Below are 15,577 nucleotides of genomic sequence, written 5' to 3' on the forward strand. Positions count from 1 at the left end.
CACCCCAAATTCCCGGGGCCGCCTCTCGCCCCCCCACCTCGGGCTCCCCTGAGCAACCCCTGGAGCCCCGAGTCCGCCTCTGCCGCTGCACAGTTCCCCAGGACCCCCGGCCTCGGGGCGCGCCTCACCGCCCTTCCGCGGGCCGCGAGAAACCCGGGCCGCGGCGTTAGGCCGGGCTCTGGGCCATGGTCCACTTCCGGCTCAGGGCCGGAACAGGCCGAAGTAATGGGGCGCGCGGCACGCCGGGATACATCGGGGCATTCAACCGCAAAGGCTGCCGGGATACACCGCGGCACATTCGGCGGCCATATTGCCGCGGAGGTTATCGGGATACACCGTGGCATGCTGCCGCAATGTCTGCCGGGATATACCGTGGCACACTCCCGCGGCCATATTGCTGCAGGTGCTGCCGGGATACACCGAGGCATGCTGCCGCGGAGGCTGCCGGGATACACCGAGGCAACCTCGGCGGCCATATTGCCGCAAGCTCTCTCGGGATTTACCGAGGCATGCTGCCGCAAGTCCTGCCGGGATGCAACGAGGCAACCTCGGCGGCCATATTGCCGCAGGCGCTGCCGGGATACACCGAGGCATGCTCTCGCAAGTCCTGCCGGGATACAACGAGGCAGCCTCGGCGGCCATATTGCCGCACGCACTGCCGGGATTTACCGGGGCATGCTCTCGCAAGTGCTGCCGGGATACAACGAGGCAACCTCGGCGGCCATATTGCCGCACGCACTGCCGGGATTTACCGGGGCATGCTCTCGCATGTGCTGCCGGGATACAACGAGGCAACCTCGGCGGCCATGTTGCCGCACGCACTGCCGGGATACACCGGGGCACTCCACCGCAAGTGCTGCCGGGATACACCGAGGCGTATTCGGCGGCCATATTGCCGCATGTACTGCCGGGATACACCGCGGCATTCTACCGCGAAGGCTGCCGGGATATACCGCTGCCATAGTACCGCAAAGGCTGTCGGGATACACCGAGATTTTTATTGTAACCAAATCTGTCGCGATATACGGAACCGCGACGCAAGGCACGCCGGGATGCAGCGAGGCAGAAGCCGTCAGGGCTCCCCTCGCTCCGCCAGCTCCCGGCAGACCTCGGAGGGGCCGAAGACCCCGCACTCCGTGATGATGCCCCCCGTGATGAGCTCGTGCGGCGTGACGTCAAAGGACGGGTTCCACACGTCCGCCTCTGCGGGACGAGCAGGGGGTACACGGGGTCAGAGGGGCTCTGGCAGCGACCCCAGGCAGGGGCGGGACCCCCCGAGAGCCCCCCCAGGGAACGGGGAAGGGACGGGACCCCCCCGCAGCCCCGGGAACCCGCCGAGAGCACCCGCAGGGCACCGGCGTCTCCCCGTAGTTCCGCCCCAAGGACACCGGGCTCTCACGGGTTAGTACAGTTTGGGTTTTTAGTTATAGAAAAATGTAACCTCGGTATATCCCGACAGCCTTTGCGGTACTATGGCCGCGGTATATCCCGGCAGCCTTTGCGGTAGAATACCCCGGTGTACCCCGGCAGTACGTTCGGCAATATGGCCGCGGAGTGTGCCGCGGTGTATCCCGGCAGGACCTGCGGTAGAATGCCCCGGTGTATCCCGGCAGATCTTGCGGCAATATGGCCGCCGAGGTTGCCTCGTTGTATCCCGGCAGCACTTGCGGCAGCACGCCCCGGTGTATCCCGGCAGCACCCGCAGCAATATGGCCGCCGGGTATGCCACGGTATATCCCGGCAGACTTTGTGGTAGACTGCCCCGGTGTATCCCGATAGCCTTTGCCTCAATATGGCTGCGGAATATGCCTCGGTGTATCCCGGCAGCCTTTGCGGCGGAATGCCCCGGTGTATCCCGGCGTGCCGCGCGCCCCATTATTTCGGCCTGTTCCGTCCTTGAGCCGGAAGTGGCCATGGCGCAGGGCCGGCCTAAGGCCGCGGCCAAGCGTCCTAAGGCGGCGGCGGCGGCGGCCGCGGCGGCGGCCCGGGTTTCTCGCGGCCCGCGGAAGGGCGGTGAGGCGCGCCCCGAGGCCGGGGGTCCTGGGGAACGGTGCAGGGGCAGAGGCGGACTCGGAGGTCCAGGGGTTGCTCAGGGGGGCCCGAGGTGGGGGGGGCGAGAGGCGGCCCCGGGTGTTTGGGGTTGAAGGGAGGCTCCGATTTGGCGAGGGTGATCCGTAGAGGTCCTGGGGGGTCTCCGGTGCCTTTTCCGGGGCCTCTTCGGGAAGCTCGGCGTTATCAGTGGGAGGTTTTCGGGGGTCTCTCGGGGCTCAGCACGGCCACGCTCTCCTCAGGCCGCAGCATCGCCCCCAAGAAGCTCCGCGTGATCCAACAGCAGAAGCTGAAGAAGGTGAGGGGCGGGGGGAGCGCGGCGGGGCTTTGCGGGGTCCCGAGTGGTCTGGGGGGGTTCCCCACGTTTGCCCCCCTGACCCCCGCCGTGCTCTCCCCAGCGCCTGGAGGTCGGGATCCGGATGAGGATCGAGCGGGAGACCGTGCAGCGCGCGCAGGGCGCTCTACCCAAAAAACTGACCTTGGTGACGGCGCCCACGCCCGCCAAAGACAAAGCCAAGAAGTGCCGCGGCCGAGCCCCCCCGGGGAACGTCCCCTGAACCCCGCTCCTGTCACCCCCGCGAGGCTCTGGGGGAGTCCGGGCTGTTCTCAGGCCCCCGCCGTTCTTTTTAATAAAAGGGATTTGCCCGCGGCGTCCGGTGTCTGATCTGCGGAGACCGGGGATGTGGCCGCGGAGGGCTTGGGGGGCTCCTGGGGGTGTCCCGGTGCTCCCGGGAGGGCGTCCGTGTCCCGAGGGGGTGCCTCAGGTGTTCCCGGGGGTCTCGAGGGAGCTTCTGTGGGTCCCCGGAGGGGTCCCAAGGGCGTCGCGTTGTCCCCCAGGGGCGTCCTGGCATCCACCGGGGAGGTCCCGATGTCCTCGGGTGGGGGTTTCCTTCCAGGTCCCGGTGTCTCTGAGACCTCCCGGTGTCTTCAAGGGTTCGGGGGGTGGCCGTGGGGATTCTCGGGGGCCCCGGTATCCTTGGGGTGGAACTACAGGGAGGTCCCGGTGTCTCTGTGGGTGCTCTCGGTGGGTTCCCGGGGCTACGGGGGGGTCCCGTCCCTTTCCCGTTCTCTGGGGTTGCTGTCGGGGGATTCGCGTCCCTTCCCCGTTCTCTGGGGGGCTCTTGGGGGGGTCCTCTCCCGTCCCTTCCCCGTTTCCCGGCGTCCCCACAATTTTATGAATGGATCTCCAGTCCCCGCCTCATTCCTTTATCCCACCCCCTCCCCACGCTGATTGGTCAGCTGCGTCTTGACTGACAGCTCTCTCCGCCCCACCTTGATTGACAGCTGCGGGAGCCGCGGCAGCCAATGGGACGGCGCCGAAGGCGTGGCCATTGCCCGAGGGCGCCACGCCCCCTCTTTGGGCACGGCAAAGACACGTGGGTGCCTCCCCTCCCCCCGCGGGGGCGTGGCCGGAGCGCAAACCCCGCCCGCAATGACGTCAGGGAAATTCCCTGGAATCGGCGCCGCCGGGTTTATTTTGGGAAACAAACAGGGAACGGTTGGGGGAGGGGCTGGACGCCGGAGCCCCCCCCAGGGGCCTCGCGTGGGGCGGGGCCCCCCCCCAAACCCCTCCCGTGACTCACCCACAGCCGGGGGGGGAAGGGGTGGGGAACGGGGAACGGCGACCACGCCCCACAGCCCCCCCCCGGGGCCTCCACAAAAATCCCACGAACCCCCAGAACCCCCAGTGCCCCCCCCCCAGCACCCCACGACCCCCCCCAGCCATGGTCCCAACCGTGTTGGAGGGTCCTTGTTCCCCCCTCCCCTAATTTTTGGGTGACCCCGCCCGGGGTTTTGGGGGGTCTCGGGGCTGTGGAAGATCCCGCGGGTGCCGGCGAGCTCAGGGAGAGTGACGGACACGCGGGGCTGGAAGGCTTGGGGGGGGTCCCCGGGGGGGTTGGAGGGCTCAGGGGGAGTTGGGGACCCCCCAGGGGGGTCTCGGGGCGCGGGGGCCCGACCCCTGTTCCTGCTGAACTGAGCCAGTTTATCCAAAGCAACTGCAAATCAGCTCAGCGGGCACCGGGGGCAGCGCCCGGGTGTGGCCGAGGGGCGCTGGGGGGGTCCCGGGGGGGGCTCGGAGCTGTCCCGTGCTCCTTGCGGGAATTCCAGCATCCAGCGGTTTGGGTGGGGGGGGGTCCCAGGGGGATTCAGGGGGATCCCCGGGAAGGGATCCGAGGGTTTTGGGGAGCGCCAGGAGAGCCCCAAAGGTTTGGGGGGGGGCCCCCGTTGTCCGGGCGAGGGGGGCGGGAGGCGGAACTTAGCCACTGTGAACACGGCGCGGCTGGACTCTGTTCACAGGTGGGCTAAGCCCTGCCCCCCGACCCCCAAAACCACCCCCCAGCACCCCAAAACCTCCCCTCAACACCCCAAAGCCTCCCCCAGCACCCTAAAACCACCCTGCAGCACCCCAAAACCTCCCCCCAGCACCCCAAAACCACCCCCCCGCAGCAACTCCACAGCCCGCCAGCCCTGCCCCACACCCAAACTCCCCTCAAGTCCCCTCCAGCTCCTCCCGAAATCTCCAGGAGCCCCTAAACCCCGTTCCCCCGGCCGCCCCCCGGCACGGTGGTGGGGGCTGGTGCCCGTTGGAAATCCCTGGCAATGTGATTTTGGGCAAAAACGGTAAAAAATCCCATCGCCAGGAACCCCGGCGGGCGGCAGCGGTGGGGACGGGGCGGGGATCGGACGGCCCGGTGCCGGTCCCGGTGCTCCCGCGGTGCCGGTGCTCCCGCGGTGCCGGTGCCGGTCCCGGTGCTCCCGCGGCGCCGCCGTCGCAGCGTCGAGGCCGGAGGAGCCGGGTGCCACCTGTGGGAATCGGGGGGAGGTCACCCCTGGAGGCTCACCCCAGGTGTTTTTGGGGAGGGGGTTTCCCGGGGCAGCGGGAGTCTCTGAGGTGATGGGGGACACGGCAGGCACGGTGGCACCGGTGGCTGTCCCCGGTGCCACCAGACCCGTCACCAGTGCGGGCTGTGGAACGCGTCCCCGGCCGTGCCACGTCCCCGGTGTCCCCTCGGTGTCCCCATGCCGGGATGGGCACTCCGGGACCCCCTTAACGGGCCGGGACCCTCGTCCCCAGTGCCACCAGTGCCACCAGTGCCACCAGGTCCCCGTCAGCCCCCCGCGGCCCCCAGGCCGTGGCCGTGGGTCACCCTGCCCCGGCCCCGCTGTCCCCAGCACCGGTGGCCGTGGGGGCTCTGCGGTGGCCGCGGGGGCTCCGGTATTGGTGTCCCTGATGTCCCCGGTGTCCCCCGGGCCGGGGCTCTGCAGGCGCCATGTGGGACCCACGAGGCCCCGCCCGGTCGTGACATCAGCGTCGTCACGACAACGGGGCGACTTCAAAGGGAATCGGGTGGAACCGGCCCAAAAAATGGGGGTAAACAGCAGCGGCGGCACCGACACGGGCCCGGGGGGCCCGGGGGGCACTCGGGGAGGGCTTGAGGGGTGCCCCCATCCCGGGTCCTCACCGGGGGGGGTGGGGATCGCGACAGTCACGACAGCGACGGCCCCTCCTCGGTGCCAGCGGGGCCCGGCCGCCCCCGGTGCCAGCGGTGGCGGCACCGACACGAGGCCGGGAGGGCTCCGGGAGGGCGCCGGGAGGGCTCGGGGGTCCTGGGGGGTCCGGGGGGTGCCCGGAGCCGGGGGTCTCGGGGAAGGGATCGCAACGCTTACGACAGCAGCGTTCCTTCGGTGCCACCGGTCCCACTGGCACCACGGGCACAGCCCGGTGCCCCCCAAGTGTGGGGCGGGGGGGGGGGTGACCTCGCGTCTGGGGGTCGGAGCCCCGGATTTGGGACTCCCCCGCGGGTTCTGGGGTGTCTGCCCCAGTTTTTGGGGTTCCCCCCCTCCCTCGGTTTTGGGGGGCCCCTCCCGGTGCCCCCCCGGCGCCAGGGCGGTGCCGGCCCGGCCGCCCCGACCGGCTCCCGCGGCCCCGGGCGGGGGCGGCCCCGGCGGAGCGGGGGGAGCGGCGGGGGGTGGCCGGTGCCAAAATTCCCACCTTCGTCCCCAAAACGGGAGTGGGAAAAGGCGGCGGCGCCGCCCGGCGCCTGCGGAATGCAGCGATGAGGGGCAGGGGGATTCGGGGGTCCGGGCCAGGGGTGGGGGCTGATAGCGGGGGGACGGTTTGGGGGTCCCACATCAGGAGGTCGGGGAGCTGAAGGGGTCCCGGCTGGGCACGCTGTGAGGGCAGGGGGGCTCGATGTCGGTGGTCCCGAGGCCGAAGGGATGAGGCCGGGGGTGCCCTGGGTTCTGGGGGTCCCAAGGCTGGGGCGCGGGGGGGGGTCTGGGGGCTCCGCGGGGCCGGGGGTCTGGGGAGAGCCAACACCGAGCGCATTCGGGGGTTTCCAGGCGCAGGGGGGTGGTCTGTGGGTTTCGGGGGTCCCACTCCGGGAGGGGTGCGGGACTTGGGGCTGCGATGTCCTGGAGCTCCCAGCCCGGAGACGCTCTGCGGGTTTCGGGGTTCCCAGGCCGGAGTAAGGGGGGGGGAGAGTCGATGTCTGAGCCTTGGGGTTCCCAGGCCGGGGGCGGGGGGGGCGATCTGTGGGTTCGGAGTGGGGTTTCTCATGCCAGGGCTGGGCTGGGCTGGGGGTGTCCGTGATTTGGGGTTCCCAGGCCGGGGCGGCTCCGGCGTGGCGCGGGCCAAGCGGGGGCGGGGGCGGGAAGGGGCCGCCCCGTCCGCGCCCGTCGGCGCCGGGGGGAAAGGATGAATCACCGCCCGGCGCCACCGCCCCCCCGCCCCGGGCCCCCCCCCGGCCCCCGCCCCGCCGGCAGGCCCGGAACCCCCGAGACTCCCCCCCCTCCGCCCCTCCGGGAACCCCCCGGACACCTCCGGGGTTCTCCCCGCACCCCCCATGCCCGCCCCCGGCCGGCCTCGGGCCGTCGATGGCCGCGGCCGTGCCGCCGCCGGCCCCGAGGGGAGCGCTCGGGGATCCGGTGGGATGTGGCGGGACCCCGCGGCCCTTCCCGCCATCCCCGAGCCGGGCACGAGGCCACGGCCGCGGCCCCTCTTCTCCCGCCGCCCCGGAACCTTCCAGGGGGTCCCGCGGGGCCGTTACTCACCGGGAGCCGGGGGGTCCCGGGGGCTCCGGGGGAGGAGGCCGGGCTGGGGGGGGGAATAGGGGGGCTCCGGGGGCTCCCGGGGGCTCCCCAAGTCTCTGACTTTTACTCCAAGAAGGGAAACGCTTTTAAACGTTTCGCTCCGCCCCGGGAGCGACGAGGCCGCGGCGGCGGAGGGGAAAGGGGGGGGGGAGAGGAGGGAAGGAGGGACCGGGCTTGCCTCCGCCCGCCCCGGGACCGCCCCGGGACCGCCCCGAGCCCGCACGAACCCCCCCCGCGCTCCCCGCACCGAACCCGCACCGGCCCCGAGCCCGCCCCGCGCCGGGTCCCCGCAAGCAGAGCGGGCGGGCAGAGGAGCGGCGAGGAACCTCGTGCCCCATAGAGAGCGGCATTCGCAGCCCCATAGCACGGTGGGGGGGGACCCCACGTGTGCCCCATGGCGGGGGCGGTTCGGAGCCCGCCCGCAGCAGTGTTGTGCCCCACGGCAAGCGGGCTCGGTGCCCCACACAACGGGGATCCCGGCGCCCCACGGCACCGGGGTGCAGGAGCCGTGCGCCCCACAGAAACGGGGTGCGGTGCCCCACACAAAGAGGGGTACGGTGCCCCACGGCTGGGGCCTGGACGCCCCATAGCCGGTGCCTGGGTGCCCCGTGGCCGTGGGGCGCCAGAGGCGCTGGCGGGGCCGGGGATGGGGTGAGGGGGGAGGCCGGGGGTCACCATGGCGATGCTGCACACACAGACATTAAACAGAGTTTTATATCGGAAGTAGCGAAACCACAACGCGTCACCGCTGCCGCGGCGCCAGCCCTGCCCCACACCCCGCGGCCCTGCCCCACAGCCGGCCCCGTCACACGCCCCCCCAGCCCCGATTGTCCCAGGGTCCCCCTGCCCCACGGACTGCCCCACGCTCCCCCGGCAGTGGGGCAGGACGAGCGCCCCAATGCCCCCCGGTGCCCCCCAGAGTCCCGCAGGCCTTTCCCGGTCCCGCCCCACATCTGGCAGTGGTTGCACATCTGGGATAGAGCAACACCCCCCCCCCAAACCTTCGCCAGCTGCTAATTTTAAACACGGGGGACCCCCCCCCCCCCACTCCATCCCGGCCTCCTGTGGGCCCCCGGGCACGGGACACGGGACACGGGACACAGAACACGGGACACGGAGCGGACAAGGCGGCACGTGGCGCTGCCGACACGCAGCACACGCGTGTGCCCGCACGTGGCCCCGCACACCTGCGCACGCTTTGCACACGCGTGTCCGCACCCACGCGGGCCCAGGGCAGGGCCGTGCTGCCAGTGTCGGGTTCTGGTCGGGGACACAAAGGCCGTGCTGAGGGACTGTGGTGGCCACGCCGGGTCCTTGTTTGTCACCTGTAGCCGCGGTGGCCGCGCTGGCTCCCCGCGAGTCCCTGCTCTCCCTGCTTGGGTGGCCGTGGTGGCTCCCCGTGGGCTCCCCGTGGGCTCCCCGCGGGCTCCCCGCGGGCTCCCCGTGGGCCAGGGCTCGGCGATGCCCTTTCTAGGCAATGGCAGCAGCCGGGCCATCGCCCACGCTCCGCCGGCACATTCCTCCCGCCTGAGTCAGCCCGGCCGGGAGGAGCGGCGGCAGCAGCAGCGAGGCCCGGGCACGGCGCAACAGGGCACGGCGTGGCACCGACACGCGTGTGGCTGCCGTGGAACGGCTCGGCACGGCCCGGCACCGACACGCGGATCAACGCGGCGCCGGCACGGCTGCGGCCGGCACGGAAGAGCCAGGAGCGGCGTGGCACCAGCACGGGCGTCCCTGGCGCGGCGTGGACACGGAGCCAGTGTGGCTCGCGTGTGACAGTGACACGGCACAGAGGCGGCACCGCGCTGGTGTGCCCGCGGAGGAGCTGGGAGCACTGGGCGCAGGGCACCGCAGGGACTGGGAGCACTGGGTGGGAGAGGGGGGGCACCGGGCAGGAATTTCCCTTTCCTCGCCCCGACGCTCCCTCCTGGCTCCTTCCTTCCTCAGCCTGGGCCGTGCCGGGATGCCCGGGATCCACTGGATCCCCTCAGATCCCGGGGACACCCCCAGACCACCCACCCAGCATCCCCAGCCACCTCCGCCCTACAGGAGACCCGGAGGGCGTGCGGTTGCCTTTGCTGGGGAGCGCGGCCGTGGGTCGGTGTGGGGCACCGCCGTGGGTCCCGTCGCGGGTCCTGGCGTTGCCGTGCGACGCTGTTTTGGCGGGGCTGAGTCACGGCCGTGACTCACCGGCAGCCCCGGGACCGGCACCACCGGGCGGGGCCACCGGAGGCGGCGGCTGCGGGGGCCGGGGCTTGCCCAGGGGAGGGGGTGTCCCCCGGAGGGGAGGGCCCAGGGGTGTCCCCTGAGGGGAGGGTGCCCGTTCCCCCCCTCCCAGGGCACGAGGCAGAGGGGCGATGAGCACCCCGAGGTGCCCCCCTAGGCCCTCACCCCCGAAGTCCCCGCTGCTGTCGGGGGCTCCCCGAGGGATCCCCGAGGGAAGGGGGGAGAGGAGGCCTCGGGGGCCCCCGGTGCCTCGGGTGGGGGGTACGGGGTGGGGGGGGGGGTTACGGGGGGGGTGTCTCAGGGCCCAGCCACGCGCCCGTGAGTCACCCTGGGGTGGGATCGGCGGGTCCGGACAAAGGCGCTTTCATAGGAACGGGGCTCCCCCGCAGACCCCCCCCCTCTCCCCTCAAAGCCTTAGGGCCCCTCCCGGGTGTTTGGGTGGGCATCACCCTCTCCCCCCGTGTTCCTCCCCCACCGCCCCGGCTCCGGCGTCAAGCCCCGACTCGTAGGGCCCGGTGATTCAGCGCAGCCGGGCGCGGCCGGGCCGGGCGTTGTGGCAGCGCTGGGAGCACCGGGACCACCGGGAGGAGCCCGTCGGGATCCCCCCGGGATAAAGCACAGGGACCAGCGGGACCCCCGGGACCGCCAGGAAGAGGGCGACGGGACCACCGGGGAGGGGACAGCGGCGGCGGGGTGGCCCCGGGATGAAGCGCGTGTGCCACCGTGTGCCACCGCCCGTGCCACAGGTGGCCACCAACGCCCGTGCCTCAGTTTCCCCGCTCACATCGTGCCACGAAGCCCCCTGCTCCCCCGCTATTTCGGGGGGCGCGGGGGAGGCGGGCTGCGGCGCTGGTTGGGGTCCGGTGGAGGCGGGGGAACACGGGGGTCCCGCTGTCCGGACCCCCTCCGAGCTCCCCCCCAGCCCCGGCCGAGCCCGCAGGGGTTAAAGGCGGCGGCGGCTCCTTTAAAGGGGCGAGGCGGGGCTGGAGGGGGGCGGGGCGTGCCCGGGAGGAGGTGCGTGCCCCCAATGGGCGGGGCTGAGCCCCCCCAACACCAATCGGTGCCTGGGGACACCTGGGGACACCTGGGGACACCTGGGGACACCTGGGGACACCCGGAGGGGTCTCAGGGTTTCCCCAGCCCCGGGGCGTCTCCGCTTTGGGGTCAAATCCGGGGGAATTGGGGTTGAGCCGAACGACGGTCCCCCCTGACCGCCCGATTATTCCTTTTCCCCCGATTTATTCCCTTTTCCCCCGATTTGTTCCCTTTCCCCCCGATTTGTTCCCTTTCCCCCCGATTTATTCCCTTTCCCCCCCATTTCTCATTCCAGAGGGGCTGCGGTGCCTCCTGGGAGCGTGCGGGGGCTCGGCGGGAATTGCCCTTGGATTCTGCGCTGGGGAGGGATCCCGGCGGGATTCCAGGGGGATCCCCGGGGACAGGGAATGCCAGGAGCAGGGTCGGATCCCGCCAGGAGATGGGAGAACAGCTCTGGATGCCCTGGCCCCGCTTGGGTGATGAGGGATGAGGTAGGATTCCCCGCACGGAGAGAGAACAGGGACAGATCCTGGATCCCGCCCGAGAACAGGGGGATGAGACCGGGTCCCAGATTCCAGCGGGGGGGATGGAGGGCACACCCCGGCTCCGGCGGCAGGTGTGGGATGAGGCCGGACCCTGGCTTCTCCTGGATGGAGGGCGGTGTGGGACCCCCGGGGAAGGGGGAACGGTGTCAGAGCCCGGATCCTGCCGGTGAATCCCGGTGCCGTAGGGGCTTCTCGGTGATTTCGGGGTAAAACCACCGAGCTTCCCGTGTGGGAAGCGTCCCGAGGATCCCGGTGATCCTCACTGCGCAGGAATTTCCCAGACCCGCGGATTTCCCTGTCAAAAGCAGCCAGGGATTCCCTGCGCCGTGCCAGCGCCCCTCAGCCACGGAGCTTCTGAAGCAACCCCCCCCAAAAAAAAAATAAAATATCCCTGACCTTCCCTTAAACCTGCTGGCACTCCGGGATTCCTGGGATGCCCTGGGGGCGACGGGGAGGTTTTTGTTTGTTTTTTTTTTAACACCACGGCCATTCGCCCAATCGCGGCGATTAGCCCCATTCCCTAAACGGCCATGATTCATCTAAATACTGGCGCCTTCTTGTCGGGAGGGGACATCCCCCTGGACACGGCCATTACGGACGGACCGACGCCCCCCGGCCGCGGCCCCTGGGGCGGCACTGAGCACGTGGAGGGCTCTGGGGAAACTGGTGGTACTGGGGACCACTGGGAGCCGCGTCCAGGCCCGAAGCGCGGGCACCGGGAGCACTGGGAGCACTGGGAGAGAGCGTCCCGGCCCCACACCAGCAGGAACGCCGGCCGAAGCAGCCCCACGCCACACCGGGAACATCGGGAACACCAGGAGCACCTGGAGCAGGGAGCAGCATCCAGCCATGCACCACGACAGTGGGAACACCGGGAACACCGGGAGTGGGGAGCAGGATCCAGCCATGCCATGACACTGGGAACACCGGGAACACCGGGAGTGGGGAGCAGGATCCAGCCATGTGCCACGACACCGAGAAAACGGGAACATCGGGAACACCGGGAACATCGGGAGCGCCTGGAGCGGGGAGCAGGGTCCAGCCATGCACCACGACACCGGGAACACCGGGAACACCGGGAACACCGGGAGCGGGGAGCAGGGTCCAGCCATGCCGACGACACCGAGAACACCGGGAACACCGGGAGCGGGGAGCAGGATCCAGCCATACACCACGACACCGGGGACACCGGGAACATCGGGAGTGGGGAGCAGGATCCAGCCATGCACCATGACACCGGGAACACCGGGAACACCGGGAGCGGGGAGCAGGGTCCAGCCATGCAATGCCCTGGGAGCCCCGCGCCCCTGCCGCCCGTGGGAGCCACGGGCCACTTCGACATGTGGAAGGACTACCTGGGGCTGACAGCCGCGCTCCTCCATGAGCCGGCAGGCCTCGGGGACACCTCGGTGCCACCGGGGTCTCTGGCTCCATGTGCCGGGCTGGCTCCATGTACCGAGCAAGCTCCATGTGCTGAGCAAGCTCCATGTGCTGAGCAAGCTCCACGTGCCGGGACAGCTCCGTGTGCCAAACAAGCTCCGTGTGCTGAGCCAGCTCCACGTGCCGGGACAGCTCCGTGTGCCAGGACAGCTCTGTGTGCCGAGCAAGATCTGTGTGCTGAGCCGGCTCCACGTGCTGAGCCAGCTTCGTGTGCCAGGCCGGCTCCACGTACCGGGCCAGCTCCATGTATTGGGCCAGCTCCACATGCCGGGCCGGCTCCACATGCCGGGCCGGCTCCACATGCCAGGCCGGCTCCATGTGCCAGGCCATTTCCACGCGCCAGGCCGGTTCCACGCCCCAGCCCGGCTCCGTGCTCGTTCTGCCAGCACAACGGGGAGGCTCCGGGCATGTACTGGAGCCACAGCCTGCGGGACGAGCAGGGACGCCTGCAGTGCCCGGTGCTGCGCAGCTACGTCTGTCCCCAGTGCGGCGCCACGCAGGACCAGGCCCACACGCGCCGCTTCTGCCCGCTCACGCACCGCGGCTACACCTCGGTCTACACCTCCGTCTACTCCCGCCCGGCGCGCGCCAGGAGCGCCGGGAGGAGGCAGAGGAACGGCAGGATGTAGGCGAGGATGGAGGATCCTGTGTCACCCGTGCAGGTACCCGGCGATGCCGAGCCTGGGTTCATCCCAGGCTGGGGCTGCCGTGAGGGATCCGGTTACGGAATCGGTGCCGATGGAGGGACGGGGAGCAGCTGAGGGATGGGGGATGCCGGGTCCCCGGGACAGGCGCGGGGTTTGTGGCGGTCCCAGCATCCAAACCTGGGTTTCGCCGGATTCCCGTGAGGAATCCCCTCAGGGAATCAGAGGGCACCGGGAAGCAGGTAACGCTGGAAGTAGCTCAGGGATGGAGGACTCCATGTCCCCATGCAGCTACTGAGGGGTTTTTGGAGCCAAGCCTGGATTTAGCCAGGGACAGCATTCCCATGAGGGAATCTCACCAAGGAGCCCGAGCTAAAGGAAGGAGGAGGCCCTGGGGAACAGGTGACATTAGGAAGGAGGCACGCTTGGAGCCTGGATTTATCGGCACTAAGCACGGGGGTGCGTGCTGCTGCTTCCCGGTGCTCCCGCCTCTCCCGGCTTCTCTTCCAGGGGCTTCCTCAGAGGACGAGACCACGGCTCGGCGCTTCCCACTGGGACCAGTCTCCCCAGTTTGTGCGACTTCGTGCCGCCTCCCGACACCGTGGGACCCTGGAAGAGTCGCTCCGGCCAGATTTGGGCACTGCTGGTGGGGGCCAGCTCTGTGTTTTGTGTTAGGTTTGAGTTTTCCAGTTCTGAGTTTTGGTTAATCTCAGGCCGGGACGAGGCCGGTGCTCCAGGTGCTGGAGCCATTACTGGAGTTTCTGGGCTGGATTGTTGAGTTTTGGTTAATCCCAGGCCAGGACGAGGCCGGTGCTCCAGGTGCTGGAGCCATTACTGGAGTTTCTGGGCTGGATTGTTGAGTTTTGGTTAATCCCAGGCCGGGAAAGGGGCCGGTGCTCCAAGTGCTGGAGCTGTTACTGGATGTTTTGGGTTGGATTGTGAGTTTTGCTTAATGCCAGGCCAGAAAGAGACCGGGAAGGGGCCGGTGCTCCACGTGTAGGAGCTTTTATCCCAGCACCGCAACCCTTAGTTAGTGTTTTGGGTGGGTTTGGTGAGATTTGTTCACCCATGACGGCAGGAAGAGCCCAGTCGTCGGTGCTGGAACCGTTCTCCAGGTGAAGGGTGGTTTATTCCCGTTGTTTCCATCAATAAATGGCTACTCACGACGTCCCTACCCCTCTTTCCAGCGGCTCCCGCTGGGCACCGGCCTCCGGCCGCGCCGTGGCTTTGGCCTCCGGAGCAGCTCCAGTCCCCGGCGGGCGCCCATGGCCAAGCGGCTGTTGGGGGGACACGGGCGTCACCCAAAGGGTGCTGGAAACCCCCCGATCCCGGGGAAATCCACGCAGATTTAGGACTTACTTGAGGTCTGAGAGTTCCCGGATCAGCCCGCAGATGACGTCGCTGGCGTCCGCCGGCTCCGTGGCTCTGGCACTGCTGGGAGAAGGGGAATCAGGACCTTCCTGCTCCCCAGGTTGGGAATTTTAGGATGTTGTTCCTGCAGCGGGGTCTGGATCCACTCACCTTTCCCATCGGCTTGTACCGGGCGTTCCCCGCGGATCCGCGTGTGGATCTGGCCCGCGGCGTCCCACGGCTGCAGGGAGAGAAAGGAGCAGGAGCCGGGGCCCAAGGGGATGGAGAGGGTCCCAGCCGAGGTGGGGAGGGGTCCCTGGGTCTCAGTTTGGGTGGGGAGGGGTCACCCCAGCCGTACCTTCTCTGTTGGCAGCTCTGGGCTGGTCCCTTCCCGCTGGTCCTGGGGCTCGGTGCCGGTGGCTGCTGGATCTAGCCCCGGTGTCTCCACGCTGGAATTCCGCCCTGGGGATCCCCGGGACCCTCTGGGGACGCTGTGTCCACGCTCGGGGCGATCCCAGTGCTACGTCCTCTCCAGGGCGCCTCCTTCTACCCTCTCTGGGCCGCTGCATCTGGCGCCTCCGAACTCTCCGCAGGGGCCGTGCTGTCACCGTGTGCCCTCGGGGCTGGATGCTGCCAGAATTCCCTTGTTCCGGTGATTCCCGCTGATTGTGTCCTGCCCCATCCCAAATTCCCTGCTTCAGCGGCTCCGGCTGCTCGCTCACCTCATCTACCTCTGGAATTCCTGGTTTCACCGACTCGGGATGCTCCTCCCCTGTCCCATCCAAAATTCCGTGTGTTGGTGTTTCCAGCTGCTCCTCTGCTGCCCCAACCACCTCCGAAATTCCGGGTTTTGGTGATTCCAGCTGATCCTCTACTGTTCCATCCAGAATTCTCAGTTTCAGTGACTCCAGCTGCTCTTCTGCCCCATCTACCTCTGGAATTCTCAGCTGGGGTGAATCCAGCTGCTCCTCCCCTGCTCCGTTCCCCTCCAAGATTCCCAGCTGAGATGATTCCAGGTGATTCTGTCCCACTCCATCCAAAATTACACATTTCACTGGCTCTGGGGGCTCCTTCCCCATCTCACCTCCAAAACCTCTGGTTTTGGTGATTCTGGACAATTCTCTCCTGCCCCATCCAAAATGCCTGGGTTTGGTGACTCCAGCTCATCCCCTCCTGTCCCATGCTTCCAAAATT

General features: G+C 69.2%; 1 protein-coding gene across 2 annotated transcripts; it reads left to right on the forward strand.

The window, feature by feature from the left end:
* The first annotated feature begins 1,049 nt into the window (after positions 1-1,049).
* Positions 1,050-2,699, forward strand: LOC120747784 (leydig cell tumor 10 kDa protein homolog). Of its 2 annotated transcripts, none has more exons than XM_040053824.2 (3): positions 1,050-1,401; positions 2,292-2,347; positions 2,448-2,699. In XM_040053824.2, the coding sequence occupies exons 1-3, from the start codon at positions 1,053-1,055 to the stop codon at positions 2,604-2,606; spliced, it is 564 nt and encodes a 187-aa protein (XP_039909758.1). In that variant the 5' UTR covers positions 1,050-1,052; the 3' UTR covers positions 2,607-2,699. The 2 variants fall into 2 exon arrangements, with proteins under 2 accessions (XP_039909758.1, XP_039909759.1); XM_040053825.2 differs by lacking the exon at positions 1,050-1,401 and adding an exon at positions 1,909-2,013.
* Positions 2,700-15,577: the final 12,878 nt, after the last annotated feature.

Source organism: Hirundo rustica, unplaced genomic scaffold (assembly GCF_015227805.2).
Source record: "Hirundo rustica isolate bHirRus1 unplaced genomic scaffold, bHirRus1.pri.v3 scaffold_201_arrow_ctg1, whole genome shotgun sequence".
Lineage (NCBI taxonomy): Eukaryota > Metazoa > Chordata > Aves > Passeriformes > Hirundinidae > Hirundo > Hirundo rustica.